Source organism: Hyperoodon ampullatus (genome assembly GCF_949752795.1).
Source record: "Hyperoodon ampullatus genome assembly, chromosome: 18".
In the NCBI taxonomy this organism is placed as follows: domain Eukaryota; kingdom Metazoa; phylum Chordata; class Mammalia; order Artiodactyla; family Ziphiidae; genus Hyperoodon; species Hyperoodon ampullatus.
In genome coordinates this window covers 57,444,765-57,470,180 of record NC_136931.1, presented here as the reverse complement: position 1 = coordinate 57,470,180, position 25,416 = coordinate 57,444,765, and the positions used below count along the sequence as shown (strand labels likewise).

Sequence of the window (25,416 nt, the reverse complement as noted above, 5' to 3'; positions counted from 1 at the left end):
TCCATACAACTCCACTGGGAGGACAACTGGATGCACCTGGTTTCTCCTAAAGTCTGCCTCATGCACCTTTTACATTTGCTAATTTTAATTTGTAACTCTTCACTGTCATAAACTGTAACAGTAAGTAGAGCAGCTTTTATGAGTTTAGTGACTGCTTTTAGAGAATAATCAAATGTGAGGGTGGTCTTAGGGACTTGATACAACTGCCTTCCTAAAATTTCTTTCTGATGTGAATTTACTGATGATTTTGAAGTCAAGCTCGTTACAATGCAACCTACTTAGAGTCACTGATACTTAATGAGGTATATCTTCCCATTATCACTACATTCATTAGCATTCTCTCAGTGAAAGTTTTCAACTATATAAAAAGCAAAAACTTTGACCTACAGGCTTTTCCACACTGAACGTACCAAATCTTCCCTACACGTTTCCTGTGACATAAAGTAAGACATAATTGGTAACTGAAGGCACTATCACATTTACTGCATTCATGAGGTTTCTCTCCTGTACAAATTCTCTGTTATTTCCTGAGGGTACACATCTGGCAACAGGCTGTCCCACAAGGACTACATTCCCTTGGGCTAGGAACCCACTGATATTTAATGATGTCTGCACGGCCACAGAAGGCCCCTGCACTGTCATTGTTTCAACAGAGTTTTTCTCCTGTACGGGTTCTGTGGTGCATAATGACCTGTGGTTCCCAAGAAAATCATTCTCCACCTTGACTGAATCCACATATTTCTCTTTCATATGAGTTTTCTTATGTTTAGTGAGGGAGGACTTGTGGCAGAAGGCTTTCCCACAATTGCTGCATCCATGGGGTTTCTCTCCTGTATGAACTCTCTGATGTCTACTGAGTATTGACTTCGTGGAGTAGCCTTTCCCACATACGTTGCATTTATAGCGTTTCTCTTCTGTATGACCTCTTTGATGTCTAATGAGACTCGACTTTTGAAAGTAAGCTCTTCCACATTCACTGCATACATAGGGAGGATTTCCAGTGTGAAATACCTGATGTGCAACGAGACATGGCTTATGACTGAAGGCTTTACCACATTCCTTGCATCCATAGGGCTTCTCTCCAGTATGAATTCGCTGATGTATAAGAAAATTACCCTTCTGGATGAAGCCTCTTCCACATTCACTGCATGTATAGGGTTTCTCTCCCGTATGAGTTTTCTGATGTACAAGGAGCTGAGATTTCCTGGAGAAGGTTTTCCCACACTCACTACATGCGTGGGGTTTTATTCCTCTTTCCACTTGCATATGTATATTGAGCTCTGCTTTCCTACAGAAGGCTTTACCACATTTAAGGCATTTATATGGTTTCTCTCCTGTATGAGTTCTCTGATGTACAGTGAGTTGAGACTTTTTGAAGAAGGCTTTACCACATTCAATACACTCATGTTTCTTTCGTTTTTCAGTTTGATGTATACTGAGTTTCGAATTGGTGCAGATGGTGTTTCCATATTTATTGCATTTAACTCCAGTGTAACGTTTTTCATGCTTAGTACGAAGCAACGATTTCTCATATTTATTAAACTTGTCAGGATTCTTCGCTACACAGCTTTTATTCTGGTTAACTAAATCTAAATTAGAGTTCAGTACATCAAACTTATCATGGCTTTGCCTTAAAGTAACAAGATTTCTGCGCAGATGAAACACATTTCCCAATGAACTCTGTTCACGGCCTCTTTCCATATTTTTATGCTTGTTTTGGATTTCCAAAGACCACTGCATATGATCACCAATTTCTCCAACTTCTAGAAAGAAAATTAATTCTTTCACAATCAGGTTATGGTAATAAAACTGCTTCTAAATCAGGTAATAAAACTGCTTCTAAAATGCCACGGTTTGGGCTGGCTCTTTGTGACAATTCTGTCATATGAAGGAAACCATCAAGTGTAAATTTACTTCTTGAATATGAGGGGAAACACAATGAAATAAAGCCATAACATCTTAAAAAAAAACCCAGCTGATTCAGAATCAATGGTAGACAATTCTCAATTAGTAAAGTTTTTGCTGCTCTCCAAATACATCCTTGCAAAACGGGCAAAGAGGATGAAGTAGAAATGTGTCTCATTAACATAAGATAAAGTATGTTGGAGAGACATCTGATCTAGGATGATGGAGGATATAGCCATTCATTCCCCCAATGCTTATTGAATGTCTACTATGTATCATTCACTGTCCAGCACTTGAATACAAATGCATCCCACTAGGCAAAAGAAAACAAAATGGAAGCAAAGAAATAAGGCAACTTCAGACTGAAAACTGGTTTCTAGCATATGAAAAAGAACAGCGGGAGTTGGTCAACTTTAAATAGGTAAACACCCATGAGAAAATAAAAGTTGAGCCAAGAAACCAGGAATAAAGAATAAGCAACCTCATGTAAAGAATTGCAAGTTTTCATTCAAGTACAACAGCAATGCAAAAGCCCTGAGACAGGAAAGGTTTTGGCCAGGTCAAGAAATAGAAAGGTAGCCAGTAGGCCCTGAGTGGAATAGCTATATAGGGAGAAGGAAGCGTTGAAGTTCAAAAGGTAGACAGAAGGCATATCACGTAGATCTGGTAGGAAGAATCTGAATTTGACGCTAAGACTAGTGGCAAGCCACTGGAAGTTTTGAGAAGGTGGGGGGTTCTGATTTATATTTCCAAGAGGATGCCGACTGCTACATGGATAGTGATGGGAGAGGAAGGAGTGTAGGAGAGAGGAAGTTAATGAAGTAATCCAGGGAAGAGATAATGGTGGCTTGCTGTGGAGCAACAATAGTGTACGTGTGGAGAAGCGGATGAACTCAAGGTACATCTAGGAGAAGGAAAAAACAACATTCAGTGTTGAATTCAATGTAAGTAAAAGGGAGGAATCAACGGTTTTCCCTAGGTATTTGGCTTAAATGACTAGACGTACCAGCTAAGTTGTTGAGGAACATCAGGGAGACAGGTTTTGAATGTGGGAAACTCAGGTGTGTATTCTGACATAAACATTTTGAGATGGACATCTTGGTGCAGACATGAAGAACTCAACTGGAGAGAGGAATTTGGAGAAGACTTTGGCTAGAGGACAAATTTGGGATTATCTGTACAGGCAGGTTCAGTTCCAGACCACCACGATAAAGCAAATAGTGCAATAAAGCTAGTTACGTGAATTTTTTTGTTTCCCAGTGCATATAAAAGTTATGTTTAGGGCTTCCCTGGTGGCTCAGTGGTTGAGAGTCCACCTGCCGATGCAGGGGATATAGGTTTGTGCCCTGGTCTGGGAAGATCCCACATGCCACGGAGCGGCTAGGCCCGTGAGCCATGGCCACTGAGCCTGCACGTCTGGAGCCTGTGCTCCGCAACGGGAGAGGCCACAACAGTGAGAGGCCCGCGTACCGCAAAAAAGAAAAAAAAAAAAAAAAAGTTATGTTTACACAATACTGTAGTCTATTAAGTGTGCAATAGTGTCATGTCTAAAACAGTGTACATAGTGTACACTTAATTTAAAAATACTTTCTCACTAAAAAATGCTAACCATCATCTGAGCCTTCAGCAAGTCGCAGAAGTAACATCCAAGATCACTGATTACAAATCACCATAACAAATATAATAATAATAAAAGAGTCTGAAATATAGAGAGAATTACCAAAATGTGACGCAGACGCAAAGTGAGCAAACGCTGTTGGGAAAAGTGGTGCTGATAGACTTGCTTGACACGGGGCTGCCACAAACCTTCAATTTGTTTTGTTTGGTTTGGTTTGGTTTGGTTTGGCTGCACCACGAGGCTTGCGGGATCTTACTTCCCCAACCAGGGATCAAACCCGTGCCCCCTGTGGTGGAAGTGCAGAGTCCTAACCACTGGACCACCAAGGAATTCCCCAGAAACCTTCAGTTGCAAAAAACACACTATCCGCGAAGTACAATAAAGCAAAGCACAATAAAATGAGCTGTGCCTGTATAGAAATTCCCAGAGAGGGAATTCCCTGGCAGTCCAGTGGTTAGGACTCAGCACCTTCACTGCCAGGGCTGGGTTCAATCCCTGGTCGGGGGATTGAACCCACAAGCTGTGCGGTGTGGCCAAAACAAACAAACAAAAACCCAAAAACATAAGCCAGATCATGTCACTTTCTGCCCCAAACCATTCAATAACTGTCATTCTGAAAAAAAATCCTAAGTCCTTAAAATAGCCTGCAGTGCCCTGCATCGTGTGGGCCCCTTTCTCACCTCATGAGTATCACTTCCGCTCTTGATCGCTCTGCTCTCCCCACACAGGCTTCCTGGACAGTCCTCAAACACGCCACGTACACCTCTGCCTCAGGACCACCACTGCTGGTACACTTTTCCCAGGCCTACCCATGGATCATCCCTCACTCCACTCAGCCACCCTAGCAGAGCAGAGAGGCATTCTCTGTCCGTTGTGTACAAAACATCAGGCCCTCCTATTGCTTGACATTCACTACGCCCTACATTGTTCTCCATGGTTCTAATTACCACCAGAAAAATTCGTATATTTCTTGTGTACCTCCCCCATTTAGAATGCAAGTTCTGTGACAGTAATAACTTAATCCCTTTTATTCTCTGCTGTAGCCACATAATATAAAGCAAACTACATAGCAGTGTGTATTAGGCATTAAAAATACTTGTTGAGGGAATGAATCAATGAAACAATCATACGTGTGGCGGGCACTGGAGAGACTGGTTTAAAGGAAGCTGATTTTCAATTTAGGGAATGGAAAGAAAATTCTACGTAAGCATCACATGGTATCTTGCAGTCCCTTGATCACAAGAGGGATTTAAATATCCCATAGTTGGTACTAGGGTTATAACTACAATTGTTTAGACTCGGGAAATTAAACTTAGAGTAACTAAGGTAAATACCAGATCCAGCAAATATACAGAGAAATCAGCAAAGTATGCATGAGGTTTATGGTTTGATTTCAGGTGGGGTCTAAGATTGTGAATTTTCTGTTTTCGTTTTTTTATTTGAGTGAATTCCTTTATTTCAGTGTATGTGGGAGGCATAATTCACTCCGAAAATTACAATACTTATAGCTCTTCCCTTACCATTTTACTATAAAATTTTTCAAACAGACAAACAAACTGAAAGAATTACACAGTGAACAGCCATATATCCACCTCTTTGATTCTATAGTTAACGTTTTGCTACATTTGCTTTAGCTCATATTTGCCCAGTCAGAATAAGGAAACAGACAGATGCACATGAAAAGACCGGGTTATCATGGGAACACAGCACCCTGGGTGGGGCTGAATGTTAGGAAGGAAATCAATATTACCCAAGGTTCAGTAGTCAGAAGACGATGGTGAATTTGAAGTTCTCTCCTTGAAGAGAGGCGTGGAAGACTGAATTTTCAAAGCAAGGGAAGAGGAAGGAACAAGCAGTGATACTATGGCAGTCAATGAAGAAGCGAAAAATTTGAGAATCCTCAGAAAGAAAAATATCTAAGCAAAACAAATCAAGATCCTAGATGAAATAAATCAGTATCAAATCCAGGGGTGAGAACACAGGAGTATTTTCCTCTAAATGCTTAAGCAATGAATATTAACATAGGAGAGTAATACTCAGAGGCTCTGTTTAGATACTGTCAAAAGGTTAGAAACCAGAAGATGAGTCACCTCAACACTATTTCAAAGGTGTGAGGCCTCCACAAATCTAGGAATTTACTTCTTTTCTATCTGGATGTTTCTCATTCACTTACCTGGAAAGTTCTGACCGTGGATATTTTCCTTTTCTAACCATGGTTTGTCTCTTTGCTTCAACTTGAAGATTTGAATTGGTTTGGGACTTTGATACCCTATTCACGAAAAATAACAGAATATTTAGGAAAATATCTTTGGGCGTGAGATCTAAACATTGTTAAATGATACCTTTTATAGATGTGTGACTGTACCTTGGAAAAGAGTTTTCCCCTTGGAGTAGGGAAAACATACTCCTCCCTCTATCTGAGGCCTGAGAGGAGACTGAGAACCTGTCACTTATAAAATTCAAGTCTTACACAGGGGCCAGCAAACTATGGTCCGTGGCTGTAACTAAGGCATCTTTTTACATTTTAAAAGCATTATTAATTCAGAATAAAGTGCTCTTACAAAACAGAGTATTCGAAAAGTGAAGGCAAACTTCTAAAACATGATAGCAAAAGTATTTTGTACCATTAAATTTTAAAAATTAAAACCATTTAAAAATATTTATCTCACCGATGTTTCATCCTTTTGATGTTTCTATTTTTAAGTATATTTTATAGTGCATATAATAAATTTAGAATACTTATATAATTGATAAATAAAAGTATGTGTGTGCTGAAAAAACAAATAAAATAAAATAAAAGTGTTATTTTAAAAAAACCAGAATATAATTACAGAGACAGTAGGTAGCCCGAACAGCCTGCAGTATTTACTATCTGGCCCTTTGAAGAAAAAGTTTGACAATCTCTCTTACATTATTCACACTTCAGATATCTGCCCCCATATCACTGCACAACTGAGAAAGACTGCTGATTGGGCACCCTGAGTGGCACAGGGAAGCAGTTCTTACCCACGGACAGCAGGTTGCTATAGTTTTCTAGCATCACATCCTGGTACAGGTCCTTCTGAGCAGGGTCTAGTAGCCTCCACTCCTCCCGGGTGAACTCCACAGCTACATCTTCAAATAATAATGATTCCTGTAGTAATTAATTCTTCTTTAATCTGGGGTGATCATTTGATGGTTTGGAAGAGAAGTATAGAAATCTACTCTAATCATTTCTACTGTGTAGGTTGTATCTGTATAGGTGATTTACATTATATAGTGTGGAAGAATGGAAAGTCTTATACAGATATCCTGCTGCTGTGATTCAGCCACCCACCCCCTCAATAATTCAGAAGGTTTTCTGAAATGTGGTCATTAAAACCTCTTATTAACCTTGATAGATTTGCCATCTGTGTGCATATGTGCGTGCACTGAATTACATGCAGGTGATATCAAAACAAACCAGGTGATATCAAAACAAACACATGTATTCTTGTTCTCAAGAAGCCTTCACTGTGCACAAGTTAAACAGAAACAATAAGCACTAGAATTAAACATGAAAAACCTGATGATGCTGTAATTGTAAGACACTGAATATAAACAATGTTTAATATGTGCAAAGGCATAACAGAGTCTTGAAGATGAGTGGGCTAACTTGAAGAAACAAAGATGAATTCTCAAAACAAGAAATACAGTAATTGTAATTTCAATTTATAGATTGACTACCAATTTGATATGACATAGAGAGAATGGTGAACTAGACAACAGATCTGAACTGCAAAAGACAGTGATGGAAAATACAAAAGCGAGGTTGAGAGATATGAAGATAGAGTGAGAATGTTGAATTTACACCTATTCTGAGTCTGAGGGAAGAACAGAAAATTTGAGGGAAGGTAATAACCAAAGATGTACGGGCAGAGAATATTTTAGAGCTGGTAAAAGACACACAACCTCAGGATGAGAGAAGCCCACAATTTCAAGCAGGATCAGGAAAAAGAGATCCACTCCTAGACACATGGAGGTAAAACTGCAGAACACCAAAACTCAAAGGGAAAATTCAAAAATATCCAAAGGGAAATGACATATACCTAACAAAAGAACAAATATGATTTATTGCCTCTAAGTTCTCAACAGCAGTGATGGAAGCCTGAAAAAGAATGAAATAGTATTTTCAAAGTGCCAAGTGAAATAACTTTCAATCAAGAATGTTATACCGGGAGTTGCCTCGTGAGCTGCTGCCGCCGCAGACCCTGAGGTCCCGCAGCGTGGAGTCGGAGGTCTGGAGGTCCCAGGCCGCAAGGATGTCGCCATGTCTAAAGCACCAAAGGGAAAAAGTGTAGGACAAGAAAAAAAAAGTCATCCATCCATATAGTAGAAAAGCAGCTCAAATTACAAGAGAGGCCCACCAACTAGAAAAAAAGGAAAAACTGAAGAATGAAAAGGCGTTGCATCTCAACCTTATTTGTGAAAAACTGCAGCGGTTTCAAAATTATCTTGATCCCCAAAATGTAGAATATTCAAAGAGAGACACTTGTGAATTAACTGAAAGGTATTTAAATCAGTTCAGCAGTGAGCTGGAGCAGACTGAGTTACACAGCAGCATCAAGGCCAGGCAGGGCAGGCAGCACTGCTCCCGAGGTGGTCATCAAGCAGACCATGGAGCGAGAGTGGCAGCAGTACAGGGGCTGCGGCCTTGAGATTCCAGACACTTTATTTTATTTTATTTATTTATTTTTTTGTGGTACGCAGGCCTCTCACTGTTGTGGCCTCTCCCGTTGTGGAGCACAGGCTCCAGACGCGCAGGCTCAGCGGCCATGGCTCACGGGCCCAGCTGCTCCGCGGCATGTGGGATCTTCCCGGACCAGGGCACGAACCCGTGTCCCCTGCATCGGCAGGCGGACTCTCAACCACTGCGCCACCAGGGAAGCCCGAGATTCCAGACATTTTAAATGCAGGGAATGGGATTTTGATCTGACGAAACTGCCAAACATCAAAATGAGAAAAATCTGTGTTAATGATGCAGTGCCTGAGAAGTGTAAGAAGAAAACTGTGACAGCTGTAGACAGAGATTTAGGAGAACTGGAACTGAAAGATGAATCAACGGACACAGACGAGGAACTGACTGCAGTGGCCTAATTGTCTTTACTTGAGTTGAAAATAAATAATTTGAGAACTTCAAGTTACACTTGAATTGATTATGGTAAATAATTGTCTCTACATTTGCTGTTTAGCTTATTCTATGATGAGAATCCCATTTTCAGTTTCAAAAACAGTGTTATGATTTTTACTTAAAAATGAATGTTGCTTTTTGTTTACATTAATTTGTTAGACTAGGTAGAAATGCTCTGCAAAATCCATTTAATCTGAATTTCTGAGGCTGGGAGAGCAGTATGAATGGGGACAAAAATTGTTGCAATTTTTTTCCTCATGCTTACTTAGAATCACCTAATCTCACGTTTTGGGGCATGAGCAGCGGCTGTTTGCTAGAAGGTTACTGTGGTACTTCTTGAGCAGTGACAATGGCAAAATTGCCTTTTAGTAATATGTTTTACTATTCTTCCTCTTACACATTAAAGCTATTTTCTTTCCTTATAAAATAGGGAAAATGTGATACGGAATTTATATACATTTATGGGTTGTACATTGCTGTTATTTATTCACTTTGAGCCAGAGTTAGTTAAATGGTTAAAAAAAACAGTAACTATTCTTGTTTTGTTGATCTCCTGCACTTAACCTGTTATCTTGATAAAGGGGATAAATGATTTCAGGTTAGCTCTTTTGGTTTGTATATTATTTTTTGCTTTCTCATTGTGAAAAGTGATAGGTTTTATTTGTGGAAACAGAACTAAAGATTAGAAAACTAGTTATTTCAATTGTCTTAGTTTTTTTTCTAAGAGATAGGTTAAATTGACATATAATATAACAGTATTTCCAGTATCATGAAAAACATGGATGTGGTTGAATGTTCTTCACAGAACTTGTTAAATGCAAGTATCTTCTGGTCTGTTTTCTAAAGAATGCAATGCAAGAGTATTTGAGTATTTTAAAGGAAAAAAAATGCTGTATGAGGTAACTAGGTTATCAACTAAGTCTTGTTAACAGTTTTTTTACTTCAGAAAATTAAAAGTACAACTTATTTCTATAAAAAAAGAACGTTATACTTATTAGTATATCTTAATATTATATATGGATTTCTCCTATTGTTTCTAATAAGCTTGTAGTGATTCTCAGAGTTTTCCAAGTATGCAGCCAAATTATCTGTACGGAAAATTTTAAATCCTCTTCTACAAATTTATATCTCTTTTATATCTTTTCTTGACTAATATTTCCAAAGAGTGTGGTGTCACTGGACATCCTTGTCTTGTTCCAACTTTAGATGTCATATCAAAGAGGGATATGGGACTTCCCTGGTTAAGAATCCTCCTGCCATGCAGGGGACACAGGTATGAGCCCTGGTTGAGGAAGATCTCACATGCTGCAGAGCAACTAAGCCCGCAAGCCACAACTACTGAACCCCACACGCCTAGAGCCCATGCTCCACAACAAGAGAAGCCACCGCAATGAGAAGCCCGTGCACCACAACAAAGAGTAGTCCCTGCTTGCTGCAACTAGAGGAAGCCCTTGCACAGCAACGAAGACCCAACGCAGCCAAAATAAATAAATAAATTAATTAATTTTAAAAAAACCAAAGAGGGATATGAAAATTTGTGAGACTGTTTCAGATTGTCACACTGACCAGGTATCTACTATACTTAATGGTCAGGGACCAAGGGTGCTATATATCCTGTAAAGCATATGACAGTCCTACACAGGAAGAACTGTCAAGCTCAAAATGTTAATAGTACCCACAGCCTCCCTCTCGTTGAAAAACATAGGTATAGTAAATTATACTGTATCCCAAAATAAAACTGAAAAATATTGAAAGGAATAAAAGTCTATCACTCAACAATGAAAAATTTATAATGCCTGGTACTCAATCAAAATTACCAGATATGCAAAGACAGAAAATATGACTCATACAAAGAGAAAAGATCATCAACAGAAACAAAACCAGAAATGACATACATAATAAAATTAGTAGATAAGGATAGTAAAATACATATTATACATACATATGTTTAAAACGGTGGAGGAAATCATGAACGTGATATGGAGTAATATGGAAGATATCAAATAGACCCAATTCCAACTCTAGAAATGTCTGAGATGAACAATATCCTCGTTGGATGTGATCAATAGCAGACTAGACACTGCAGAAGAAAAGATCAGTGAACTTGAAGATACAGCAATAGAAACTATTCAGCATGAAACAGAAAAAAGACCTAAAGAGAAACATTTTAAAACAGCCAGAGAAAACAGATTTATTACAGGCACAAGAACAGAGCAGATGAACAGAGACTTCTCCTGTAAACAGTACAAGTCAGAAGACAATGGAAAAACATCTTTACAGAATCGAAAGAAGAAAACTGTCAACCTTGAATTCCCAGTGAAAATATATTTCAAAAATGGAGGCAAAATGAAACCTTCTTCAGGCATGCAAAAGCTAAAGCAAGTCAGCAGCAGCATACATGTACTAGCAAAAATGTTAAAGGATGTCCTTCAGATAGAAATCTAGATCTACCCAAATGAATGAAGGGCTGCAGAAATGAAAAACCTATGAGTAATATAAAATCTTATTTTTTTATATACCTTTAGAAGATAACTGATTGTTTAGAGCAATGATAATAATGTATTGTGGGATTTCTAAAATACAAAGAAGTAAAATGTAGGACAACAATAGCACAAAGGCTGGCAGAGAAGAAATGGAAGCACAGTCTTTTAAGGTTCTTATACTATGAATGAAGTGGTATAATATTACTTGAAGATAGACTGTGATAGATCAATATGTAGAAATGAGTAGTTTACTACTCACACGAACTAGCACACTAACAATACCAACTAGAAAATGTCTTGCAAAAAAAAGATAAAGATTAATATCCCTGAAACCTATTTTTTTTTAGAGATCAGAAAAAACAAAATCAGCACAAAGGATTTGATTAGGCAATTCACAGAATACAAACAGTTAATAAATACATTAAAATATGTTCAAAGTCACTGATAATAATGCAAGTAAAAATAATGGAAAAACTAATTCTGATAGAACTTATTAAATAACAGGCAATGTTCTAAGATATGTCCTACATATGTATATACATATATACATAGATCAGTGGTTCTCAACCGGCCAACAATTATTTTACAACAGCAGACATATGACATTTTAGGTTATCACAACTTGGGGGTGGGAGGGTGCTACTGACATTCAGTGGGTACTGACCAGGGAAACTGCTAAATATTCTATAATCCTGTGGTATCCCCTCAACAAAGAATTTGTTGTTCGGCCAAAAAAGTCAATAGTGCTGAGGTTAAAAAAGTCTGATATATATTAACCTATTTAATCTTCAGAATAATCCTTTCATGTAAATTCTATTATAATTCCCATTTTTCAGATGAAGAAAGGACTGCAGAGAGATTAAATAACCAGAATAAGATCAAGCATGTAATTATAGACCAAGGCAAGATATGAATGAGTGAATCTGACCACAGAATTTGTGCTCTTAAACTAAACACTACAGGCTTCACTTGGTGGTGCAGTCATTGAGAATCTGCCCGCCAGTGCAGGGGACACGGGTTCAAGCCCTGGTCCAGGAAGATCCCACATGCCACGGAGCAGTTAAGCCCATGCACCACAAATACTGAGCCTGTGCTCTAGAGCCCACAAGTCACAACTACTGAGCCCACATGCCACAACTACTGAAGCCCACGCGCCTAGAGCCCGTGCTCCACAACAAGAAGCCACCGCAATGAGAAGCACGCGAACCACAACAAAGAGTAGCCCCTGCTCACCACAACCAGAGAAAAGCCCACGTGCAGCAATGAAGACCCAATGCAGCCAGAAACAATAAATAAATAAAATAAAATAACAAAATAAAATAAATTAATAAAAAAAACTAAACACTAGGCTCTACAACCTTCAAAAAATGATACAGCTTTTATATTTCAGATTTGTAAGATTTAAAAACTGATACAATATTAAATAATAGCAAGAATGTGGGAAAAACAGAGACTTTCATAAACTCTGAGAGGAAGTCCTGAAGACTTTAAAAAAGGGCAATTTTGTAGCAACCATGAAAAATTTAAGTCCAGGTGCCATTTGACTCATAGATTTCCCTTTTAGGAATCTAACCTAAAAAAAATTTCACACATATTCAGAATGTGTATTGTGAAGAAATTTTATGGCTAAAATGTACTTTTAGGGACTTCCCTGGCAATCCAGTGGTTAAGACTCCATGCTTCCACTGCAGGGAACGAAGATCCCACATGCTGCACGGCGGGCCAAATAAAAAAAGTACCTTTATATAAACAGAGTACATAAATTAAGGCATATACATGCTAGGAAATATCATGCAAACCTAAATGCAATGAAATAGATACATAAATACTTGAATGGAATGCTCTCCAGGGCAGGTTGCTATAGGAATAAAGCAGGTAATGTGTTTATTATGATCTCAGTAATGCAAAAATATTTTCACAAAAAATATGTGTATATGCACATAAGTGTACATAATGTATGTATACCTATGTGCATATAAGTGTTAATAAAAACAGAATTATTTCTCTCCTAAGTGATGAGTAGAGAAGGGTTTGACAGGGCCACTTTCTTTTTTTGCTCTATTTATTTCCATATTGTTTCTGTATATTTCACAAACAAATGATTTGTATATGACTCATTTGATAACAAAAGATGATAAAAGTGGAAGGTAGCAGGTTGGATGGTGGCCTCCTAAAAGATATGTCTACTTCCTAATCCCCAACCTGTAAATTTTACCTTGTCTCAATAAAGGGTCTTTGCAGGTATAGTAATTAAGGATCTTAAAATGAGAAGATAGTCCCAGATAGTCTGGGTGGGCCCTAAACCCAATGACAAGTGTTTTTATAAGAGACAGACAGAAGGAGACAGATAAACAGAAGAGGGGGAGCTAACGTGAAGACAGACAGAGATTGGAATGATAAGGCCACAAGCCACAGAACGCAGACAGCCACCAGAAGCTGGACGAGGCGAGGGACAGATTTCTCCTTGAGCTCTGGAGGGAGCACAGCCTCACTTACAACCTGATTTCAGACTTCTGGGCTCCAGAACTGTGAGGGCACACACTTCTGTCGTTCTAGCCTCCTACTTTGCGGTGATGTATTATGGCACCCACAGGAAACTAATACAAGGAAGTAGAGGAAAACTGACAATGAATAATTCGGGAAGAATACTACATTTCTAAGACTGGGATGCAGTGACAAAGACAACATCATGGATCCCTACATCCCAAGTCTTTAGCGGAGAATGTGATTTTAAACTCTGCTGGTAGGTCTGTACACGGAATCCAATTCAGCAAAAATGGCTTGAGAGGCCATTTAAACCATCCATTTGTCTAGATAAATCTAGGTTTTTATATCTGAAGCAAGCCAGAATACCAGAAGGGTATTGAAGGAACCCTATAAGAAACAACAGGTGTACAACTGTGTAAAAATTCACTTTACTATATGTATGTTATGCCCCCATAAGAAAGTGTAAAAACACACACACATGAAACAGAGAAATGGGAACCTCTTCTTGCATATACCAGCAGGCTGCCATTGAGGCCACTGCGCCCTGCAGGAAAAGTCATCAAGAAATTTATTAAAACTTCAGTACCAGGAAATACTTACTTTTCTGAGGAAATGATCTACTTTCTCTGTACAAAACCACGAATCATGTAATGTTTTGTGTTTCTCTTGCTGGCACTGGCTACCAAAATTATTGGAGATAATCTGGTAGCTCAACACAAATGACCCCTCAGGTCTTACAGTTTTTTATTAATATTCTGACTTCAAAATTCTGAGCAGAATCTCTGACTTGCATCCCCACCATTCCTAGTTTACCGTGACATCAACATTATGGTTGATATTTATTTGTCTTCAGATTCAGGTTCTTATCAATGTGTCATTTTCCAATTAATCAAGTCAATTTTTATAAGCCTCTACAAATACAACAGAAAAGGAGGGAATAAATAAATACGTAAAACTCACCTGGACCTTGGTCATTTTCTTCTGTTCTTAGAAAATGACTGGAACTGGGATTCTTCTTTTTTTACTTTTCTAGATTGTCACTCAAATTCTGGTCATAGCTCTCACATCCCAAATTAATGGCATCCCCAGAAGTGACGCTTTCCTGGTTCTGGAACTTCCTTCTCCTTACTTCACTTGATTCTAAGGACTCAAAAGCAAATTCGCTTTAATTTGTACATTCCCCTCAGCCATACACCTTGTCGGTTGGGATTTGATGTTAGAGGACGCCTATATTAGTTTTTATATATATATAAATTTATTTATTTATTGTGGTGGCGTCCTGCAGTAAAGGTGCTGCAGTAGGCGGAATCATGGCCCTTACAAAGATATCCACATTCTAATCCCTGGAAGCTGTGAATATGTTACATCACAAGGCAAAGGGGAATTGAGGTTGCTAATGAAATTACAGTTGCTAATCAGATGACCTAAAAATAGATTTCCTGGATTATTCAGGTAGGCCCAATGTAATCACAAGGATCCTTATACATGGAAGAAAGCAAAAGAGACCAGAGAGAGAGATGTGATGTGACAAGAACTCTACACACCATTGTTGGCTTTGGAGATGGCGGGAAAGGAAAACAGGAGCCAAGGAGTGTGGGCAGCCTCTAGAAGCTGGAAAAGACAAACAGATTCTCCCCCTAGAGCCTCTAGAAAATAACACACTCCTGCTGAGACCTTGATTTTAGCCTCGTAAGATCCATGCTGAACTTCTAACCTATAGAACTGTAAGATAATAGACTTGTGTTGTTTAAGCCACTAATTTATGTTACTTTATCACAGGACTAACAGAAAACTAATATGGGGGCTTCCCTGGCGGCGCAGTGGTTAAGAATCCGCCTGCCAACACAGGGGACATGGGTTCAAGCCCTGGTCTGGAAAGATCCCACATGCCGCGGAGCAACTAAGCCCATGCGCCACAACTACTGACCCTGTGCTCTACAGCCCATGAGCTACAACTACTGAGCCCACATGACTAGAGCCTGTGCTCCGCAACAAGAAGAGACACCGCAATGAGAAGCTCGCACACCGCAACGAAGAGTAGCCCCCGCTCACTGCAACTAGAGAAAGCCCTCGTGCAGCAACAAAGACCCAAGGCAGCCAAAAATAAATTTATATATATATATAAAAAAAAAACTGAGCTTCCCTGGTGGCGCAGTGGTTGAGAGTCCGCCTGCTGATTCAGGGGACACGGGTTCGTGCCCCGGTCCGGGAAGATCCCACATGCTGCGGAGCGGCTGGGCCCGTGAGCCATGGCCGCTGAGCCTGCGCATCCGGAGCCTGTGCTCCGCAACAGGAGAGGCCACGACAGTGAGAGGCCCGCGTACAGCAAAAAAACAACAACAACCACAACCACAAAAAAAAACTAATATAGGCGTCCTCTAACATCAAATCCCAATACTTAAGAGTTTTCTTTTGTTTAAAAAACCACAACATCTACACCTCAAGGCAGAGCAAACATTATGAAGAGTAATGTGTTAAGCAAATCCTAAGCACTTTCTTATTTAATCCTCAACCACCAATCTAGAAGTATCAAATCACTAGAACGAAGGAAGTCAAGGCTTAAAACCTAGAGACAAAGTATCTTGTCCAGAGTCACATACTTTCTAAGAGGCAGGGCTAGAATTCAAGCCCAGGCCTTTTCTCTCCAAAACTCATCACCTTAACCATTGTACCTTCTTAACCAGACAATCTCCAAAAGTTTAGTTCTCTGTAGAACTGCCTGAAAAGTTTACTACTTTTCAGGCAGTTTAATATCACACCAGAAGGTAGCACATAACCACAATGCATAAACTGGACTTCTGAAACAGCTCTTAGAACACTCAATGCATACACACAAACAGCAACCTTCTTCCACTAACAGAGAAATGGAAAAGGAGCAAGTTCCAATACTCACTCCAAAGCAGCAAATCAGAGAGACAAGGAGTCAGAAAGACTCACATTATAAGGTCATGGATTCAGTGGGATTACTGTGAGTTTTTGTTTCCCCTTCTTCTGGCCAGAAATTTTTCTAAGATAATTTCCCAGTAGCTTTTCTAAACCCCCAAACCCACCAACACTGCCGTGCCCCTACTGCAACTGTTCTTTGACCTCTGAGTACATGCAGTCCCCCTCGGTCTCCAGCCTAGAATCACTTTAGGCACCAGGACTAGAGATCTAGACAAGAGAAACGGTATAAAACTATTTATAGGACTATCTAGGACTATAAAACTATAGCTATAAAACCTCATGGGGGAGGAGAACATGAATGCAACATCTTGGCCACATCCAAATTTCATGACTCCTTGTCCATGAGCCCTCATGTCCCTGCTGATGATTTCTTGGCATTGCACCCATTCACTGTATGGAATCACTCATGTTGCCCTAGAAGGGTCACCTGCCTTTCCAGAAATACACCTCTGTGTAAATATAAAAAAATAAAGCTTTACAGAGCAAAGTAGGCCATAGAAAGAAATCTTCATAAGTTTCACAAGTCAATATCAAAGAGGCTTATTCCTTGACCACAACAAAACTAGAAATCAACAGTAATGAGAAATTCAACACATTAATCAAAATAGAAACAAAACCCTGCATATCCAGGAAAAAAACACAAGAAAAACCTTCAAACTAAAAAGGCAATATAAATGAACACTCTGAATGATTCAGTAGTAAATGGCAACAAATCCTGTGGGTGGATGAGAGAAGCTGGATAAGCATAGAATCATAACATGTTGCAGGAAAGTATAGATATATAAGTCAAGCCTATCCAAATTAATGTATACGTACATTTAATGTGACTCTAGTAACCTTGTCACTGGGTCACCCACCTGATGTGACACTACTGCAGCCATTAAGAAAATCTGTAATCGTTTTCTACTATGGAAGTGTTTATAATTAGAAATGAAGTGATAAAACCAAATTATATCTGTTATACAGGTCATTCCAAATGCAAAGGTAACAAAAAAAATATTAAACATACACAATGGTTTGCACTGGAGATCAGCGTTTCGGGTAACAGAGATGTTTTCACTTGTGTCGCATGAACCTGAAAGGAAATATCCAAGAAAACTGTGGAGTAAAGTTGGAGGAAAGAAGAATAAAACGTATCTTCTATAACACATCACTAGATCATATCTAACTACATTTTTGGTTGGGAAGACAATGACAAGAGTGTTTATGTGGCAAGACAAGAGTTTTTAATTAGTGCCTTGATGAAGGTATGGACTCGAAGGAGCAAACTGGATTTGGATCAGCTGAATGAATCTATCATCATTCACATTATAAGGTCATTGATTCAGTGGGATTACTGTGAGTTTGTGCCCAGGAATCGCCATCTGAACCTCAACCTACCTACTCTCCAGGGACCCTGGGTCTCCAAAGCGCCAGCCTCATGCCCTTCCACATACACTAGCCTCCCCCACAAAACAACAACAAAAAATGACTCCCAGTTAAATCTGAAATCTGAACCAGAAACCCCCATTCATTAGCACCCGTTCTCCATCCCAGGCTTCTCCACATCTGAGCCCCACAGTGAATCGCAGACCTGCATGAGACATCGAATTCACTGATCTACACCTACCACTCCAGGTCTTAATCACTGAGCTTCACGAGCAGAAATTGCTACCAAATCAAACTTGAGTCAGCTCACCCGCTGGGCAGCAAAGCCAATTTACTGACACCGCGTTGGTGTGAAGGAAAGTCCAGCGTTTACTACAGGGCCCAGCAAGGAGAACTGGCAGCTCAGGCTCGAAAGCCTCAACTCCCTGATGGCTTTCAGGGAAGGGTTTTTAAAGGCAACATTTGTGGTGAGGGATGCAGGTGAGGGATGACTTTCTTCTGATTGGTTGTTGGTGAGGTAACAGAGTGTTTCAGGAACCTTAATCAACTTTCTGGTTCCAACCAGTCTGAGGTCTACGTGCTTATGCTCAGCAAGTAGTCACCACCCTCCACCCTGGAAGGTGTGTCTTAGTTTCTGCAGAAAACTTAAAGGTATGCGTCAGATCATTATGCACATCCTTTGAGGAGGAACTAGGACTCTGTGAACTATTGTTTCGTGTCTGCTTTTTCCTGTTTCTATATTCCCTCACTTCCCTAATTAGTCTGATCTTTGGAACTCAGGGAAACCCCAAGAGACCAAAGCCTTTTTCTACAAACTAGAAAGGGGGTGACACAGAGGGGCTTTTGTACCCAAGAGGTACTGCAGGGTCCTGCTCAGTTTCAATCCCCCCCTTTCTTTGATACTCCTCAATCCTGAGGGGAAAAAGGTGAGACAAGAAAAAGAATAAAGTTTGGGATAGAGAGGTTAAATATATAAGGTCAACGGGGGAACTCCATTTTAGGAGGGCTGGGTTTCAAAATACCCACATCGACAAAAACCCTCAGTCAGAGCCTCGGTCGTTTCTCTATTCATACATTTAATAACACTGACCGCCAAAAGGCCTATTACTGAAGCCAAGGCTCCCCAGTGACTGAACCTAAAGACACCCCCAGAAGGCCTTTCACTGGCCTCACAGGCCCCTCACTCCGGACCCACGTGCAGACCGCGACCCACCTGCTGCTGAGATTCTCAAGGTTCCCGCCAGCTGCCAAAGGCTGAATTCACTTCCAAAATGATTCCCACTCCCCCGCTGTCGCGCCCAAATCCCCTCTCTGGCTGTCGCTAGGGACGCCTCCGGCCGGCCCGACCTCAGAGCCTTTCGGCGTTTTGGAGTTCGGGCCCCACGACCAGCTCTATGACGTAACGTGGCCACGCCCATCTCAGCGATCGGGGAGGAAACGGTCATGATGGAGGCTACGGCTCAGAGCGGGAAGAATTGAAATCACTTTTGGACACCTCCTTCCATTTCCCTCCTCGTTGTCGGTCAGAAGCACTAGGCTGAATAATTTTTTAGAGGCTGGACCCTATCCAAGGCCGTGGCGGCGCGAGCTGAATTCTATTTTGTCTTTTGGGCAAAACGAGAGAGATGGCGGCGCCCGTGAGCCACGATGGAGGAGCACCAAGGGGGCGGCCATCTTACAGGAAGTGCAGTTCCGTTCGGCAGAGACCCGAGGGGCTAGTGTTAGGAGGAAACTTGGGACGGTCAACGAAGCTTCTAGGAGTTGAGACACGTTTTAAAGGCGGCGGTCAGGTCCTGGACAAAAGACGGAAACTTCGAGTCCTTGTGAAATTTGGGAAAGAGGGAAAGCGGGGATGGGAATGAGTACGGCTGCTCTGAGACCCGTTGAAGGGGCGGGGCCGATGCTGAGAGCGGGGCTCTGTGAACACCGATGCCCATAGGGGCCTGGGAATGTGGCTGCCTCTGGTAGGGAAGGGTGAGGGGTGAGGCTTCAAATGTATGCAAATGTTTCCTTAAAAAACGAAGGGCATTTCAGAGTAATTAAATGGTGAGCTGTGCTGTTATATTGTTTGGCATCATTCCCAAATGATGGGAAATCATTTGAAATATGATTAAGAAATATTAGGCATTATTTTATGCAGGCAAAGGGGTAGTAGAGGATATTATCTATACATTCTTTCTAGAGGGTAATTTATTAGAATTATCTATACAATTTAAATTTTTCATTCTCGTTGATGTATAAATTCCAATGCTAAGAATCTTTGTTAAAAACTTTTTATATTAACCACAGAAATTTTGGTAAATTTTTTAAAAACTAGGAATAACTGGAATGTACAATCAGCAGGTGAATAGTTTGGTAAATTAAACACATTCCTCAACAGAACGGTTTATCGCCATTAAAAAGCCAATTATAGAATTACCAGTATTTTTTTAGTGACTTCAAAGGGATGAAATACTGACCTCCAGAACAGTATTTATAATATGATCCTCATATGGCAAACATTAATAAACATATGCATTTCAAATTTTTGAATGGATTAAGTAAAACTTACAGTTTTGATTATATTTGGGGTTTGGGCTTGGAGATGGACTCTTCACTAAGTACCCACTAAACTCAAAAGATTTTATTAACACAGCATCAAAACATACTGCCTGCTCCAGTCTCACAGCTCCTCAAACTACACAACTCTAAAATGGAAGTCCTTCTCCCTTCCAGACTGAATTTTCCCTTATTCTGTTTCTCATCTAGCAGTCACTATTACGCAATAAATTAAGAATAGAGATGTGTTACCCGGATTGTAGGTTACTGGAGGTTGCTGTGAAAAGGTCAGAGGATGAAGCCAAAACAAAACGTATATGTCGTTGTCACGCTGGCCACCAATTCCCGTTATGCTGTCTCAGAAATAACTTCTGAATCACTCCCTGTACTCGCCCTCATTGCTTTAGTCCATTTATCTGAATTACTACTGAACTTGCCACCGCACTAGTCCCTTCTTAGAAGGTGTCTCTCCAGCCACCTCCTTTTTTTCCGTACCACACCATGTTTATTACCATACGCTCCATGAAGCTCTGAATTAGTATACTGATTACAGACTAAAGCAAGATCTCAAGAGAATTCTTTTAAGACTGTATACAGGCAAACATCAAACGGATTCTCCATTATCAACTTCCATTACTCCCTGCCTTCCACTTCCCAATGCCCTGTGGTCTCATATGCTACCAGGAATTTACAAATACTTTCCCTCCATTGAAGTCCTTGGCACACAGGAAGCAATGAGAGAATATTAGTTACTATGGCTGTTCTTTCATGAGTCATCTTAGATGTCACTTCTTTGGATAGCATTCTCGGACACCTTCCAGGTCAGTCTCAAAAACAATAATACAGTTATTATTAAATATAAAATTGCAGCTGTATTGTGGTGCTAACGATAGGAAGTATAAAAGGCATCCAATAGAGAAAACATGTCTATACAAGGGATGACTGAAGATCATTCATCTTTCTAGACCATCATAATATGCTAATTTGACTGCCCTCCAAAATGTACTATGAGTTCCTCAGACAGAAACTCTGAAATATTTTTGTATCCACAGTGCTCAGAACAAAAACTTGAACAGAAGTTTTCAATAACGGACTATTAAATGAATAACTGAATTTGGCTTGCAAGATACAGTATTCTCTTCGTCAAGGTTCTATGCTGCTCAGTGAAAATTAAATACAGCAAAGGTGCAAGAGAATGTATATATGTGCTGCTTTTTGAAAAGAAAAGGGACAAAAAGTAGTATCTACTTGCTTGTACTGCCAAAAACAAAAAACAAAAAACCCACACTGGAGGGAGACACAATAAAACTTAACTGTGGGAGCCAGAAGGTCAAGGGAAAACAAACTGAGAACAGGGTAAAAGTGAGACTCATAAATGCACCTTTTTATATAGTTTTACGGTTTTTTTTTTTTCGGTACGCGGGCCTCTCACTGTTGTGGCCTCTCCCGTTGTGAAGCACAGGCTCCGGACGTGCAGGTTCAGCGGCCATGGCTCACGGGCCCAGCTGCTCCGTGGCATGTGGGATCTTCCCGGACCGGGGCACGAACCCGTGTCCCCTGCATCGGCAGGCGGACTCTCAACCACTGTGCCACCAGGGAAGCCCCTAGTTTTAAGTTTTGAACCACATGACTCTGTGACCTATTCAAACAATTTCAATCCAATCTTGATGGGGAATATACATCTAAATCCAGGAAAAATAAAACTGCAAGTCTATAAAGGGCTTATAAGGAGAGGAACATAGTTCCATGGAGGGCCAGAAATTGGGGAACCTGGCCAAGTGAGGGAAAGCTTCACTGAAGAAGTGACTGTTGAAGATGATGAAGAATGAAGGAGGGACCCAGAAGATAGGAGGAAAGAAAGGAAAGTCCTCCCTCACTAGGACTAATGATAATACTGTTATTAATTGCATTTGGCAGGCACTATTTTAACTACATCTACTTCTCACAATAAACCTACCCAGGCAGATATTAAAGATAAACTGAGGTGAGTTGAGCAACTTGCTCAGAGGCACACAGCTCAGGGCTGGCACGGCAGGATTCAAATCAGGCAGTATGGGACTTCCCTGGTGGTGCAGTGGTTAAGAATCCGCCTGCCAATGCAGGGAACACAGGTTCAAGTCCTGGTCCGGGAAGATCCCACATGCCACGGAGCAATGAAACCCGTGCGCCACAACTACTGAGCCTGCACTCTAGAGCCTGTGAGCCACAACTACTGAGCCTGCATGCCTGGAGCCTGTGCCCCGCAACCAGAGAAGCCACCACAATGAGAAGCTCGCACACCACAACGAAGAGTAGCCCCCGATCGCCGCAACTAGAGAAAGCCCGGACACAGCAACAAAGACCCAATGCAGTCAAAAATAAATAAATTTATTAAAAAAAAAATCAGGGCTTCCCTGCTGGCGCAGTGGTTGAGAGTCCACCTGCCGATGCAGGGGACACGGGTTCGTACCCCGGTCCGGGAAGATCCCACATGCCACGGAGCGGCTAGGCCCGTGAGCCATGGCTGCTGAGCCTGCGCGTCCGGAGCCTGTGTTCCGCAACGGGAGAGGCCACAACAGTGAGAGGCCCGCGTACCGCAAAAAAAAAAAAAAAAAAACCCAAAAATCAGGCAGTATGACTTCATTGCCCACTCCTAACCACTGTTTGAGGTGAAGGGTGATCTTTATTGAAATCATAAGGATCCTGGGTGTGGAAGCAGGCTTAGGCATGCACTGGGCCTCCTTTACCTGGGGATGCCAAGTTCTGAATGAAAGGTAAGCTCAGCACGTGGCCCTCAGAGCTCAGGGCAGCCCAGCCAGCCCATCCCGCCCATCCCAGGCCCCAGCTGATCAGTTCCAGGAGTGAGCCCGCCTGACCAGGCCTTGGCTGGACGTGGAGAGTCACAGCCGAGGGTCAGGTTGCTGGAGCCCTCGTGACTGGTTCTTTGCTGGAGACTCTGTCCTGAATCCATCCCATTATAATGTGAGGGTGGTGATGGGGACCGTAGCCCGGGAGTTAGGACAAATATGTTCACAATTAGGTGTGCATCAGGCCCTTGTTAAAAACGCAGAGTCCGGGACTCCAGCCCCAGAGGTTCTGGTTTAGGAGGTGTGGGGTGTGACTCAGGAATTGCATTAAGTTTCTCAGAGAATCTGAGGCAGGAAGTTTGTCATAGACAATTATTACAAACAGTCCTGGAATGTTCTCTGGTGTGATTCCCCTCAGTACTTCGGTTTTGGCTCAAATTATATCCAGAAAAGCCTTTCCTTGGGGAGGGGGAAATCTCCCTCATTACTACCTACAGATTACTATAAATTACTATCTGTTATTAGACTTCATTTCTCCTCATAGGATTTATCACTTCCTGACATTTTGTAATCTCTCTCACCATCTCTCTCCTTTACTAGATTATATGGTCCACGATAAAGGCTGTTCCTTTGCCTGTTTTGCTCACTGACGTTTTCTCACTGTGTAAAACAGTGATTTGCACAGTGATGGTGCTTTAAAACGTTTCTGGAGGAGTAAATTACCCAGACCCAGGATTTTCGTTGAATTCTGAGTGGGCCACAGCATGGCAAATTTCCATGTCTTTTATGAGTAGGACTGTTTGTAATTGGGATCTTATATCCTCATGGGATCATGGGAAAGAACTCTGGATAAAGGAGAAAGCAAAGACCCCACTTTGAGGACAGCGGGAAGGAATGAGTGAGATAGAAGACATCTGTCTCAACTCAGCAGGTCACAGAGGAGCCAGGATCTTTAAATGGCAACTCTTCACAGGTGTTAGCCTGTGGACAAATCTCAGGATTCATTTCTAAGACATTCCAAGAAGATCTCACCTCCCCCCACTCCCTATACACTCCACCATTCTTAAAGACTAAGGCTCTCATTTTGCATTTGTTCTATTTATTCTAGGAATCATTTTCCTTTTCTGCTTTGTCCCTTTATAATCAGTTAAGTCTCTCTAACCTCAGTTTGGGGTGTCAATTTTGGTCTTTAGAACTGTCTTTCCCTTGAGTGACAGACAGAATACATTTTGATTAGCCCATTAGTTTATTCATTCACTTTCCAAATCTAGAGCTGATAAGAATTATTTTTCCCCCCTCTGTGCTGGGAAACCGAAAATCATGGAAACCAGCACTCTCCAATATAACTTTCTGGTACAATGGAAATGACGGTAGAGCATCTTCCCATTGTCTCACCATTTTGCTGTCTGTGCTGTCCAATTCTATTGCCATGAGTCACATGACTGTTGAGCACTTGAAATGTGGCTAGTGTAACTGAAGATTCATCTTATTCGTTTTCAATTTTTTTTAAACATTAAAATTTAAAGAAAGCCACTAAAATTAAGGAATTTATAATTTCCTCATGGAGATAACAAATAGGCATTTAAAAAAAAATAACTTACTTGGGGAATTCCGTGGCGATCCAGTGGTTAGGACTCTGCACTTTCACTGCTGAGGGCCCTGGTTCAATCCCTGTTCAGGGAACTAAGATCCCACAAGCCGTGTGACATGGCCAAATACATAAATAAAAATAAAAAATAACTTACTTGAAACAACGAGGTCCTACTGTATAGCACAGGGGACTATACTCATTATTCTCTGATAAACCATAATGAAAAAAATATGAAAAAGAATATATATACATACATATAACTGAGTCACTTTGCTGTACAGCAGAAATTAACATTGTACATCAACTATACTTCAATAAAATAAATTTAAAAAAAAGTATTTGTGTTCTATGGTGCTTAAATACCATTATTAACTCCTTCCCCAATCTCCCAAATGATATGCTCCTTCAACAATAAATTGTCATAGTCCCTTGAGCAAATTACTCCAGGTCCATTTCACTTATTATGGATACTTACATGCTCTCACTAAATTAGCTTGAGAGTAGAGATGCCACTTAAAGATAATCCGACTACCTCAATGGTCTAT

The 25,416-nt window shown here is 40.7% G+C and overlaps 1 protein-coding gene and 1 pseudogene across 2 annotated transcripts; one reads left to right on the top strand and one right to left on the bottom strand.

The window, feature by feature from the left end:
- Positions 1-420: 420 nt before the first annotated feature.
- Positions 421-7,813, bottom strand: LOC307066920 (zinc finger protein 350-like; the record flags this gene model as incomplete). The annotated part of the gene is made up of 4 exons (XM_079724139.1): positions 421-1,763; positions 5,697-5,792; positions 6,530-6,656; positions 7,727-7,813. 4 exons carry the CDS (start codon positions 7,811-7,813, stop codon positions 421-423), a joined length of 1,653 nt encoding a protein of 550 aa, XP_079580265.1.
- Positions 7,812-8,638, top strand: LOC307066763 (translation machinery-associated protein 16-like; annotated as a pseudogene). Its single transcript has 2 exons — positions 7,812-8,240; positions 8,458-8,638. The product of its transcript is annotated as a translation machinery-associated protein 16-like (transcript).
- Positions 8,639-25,416: the final 16,778 nt, after the last annotated feature.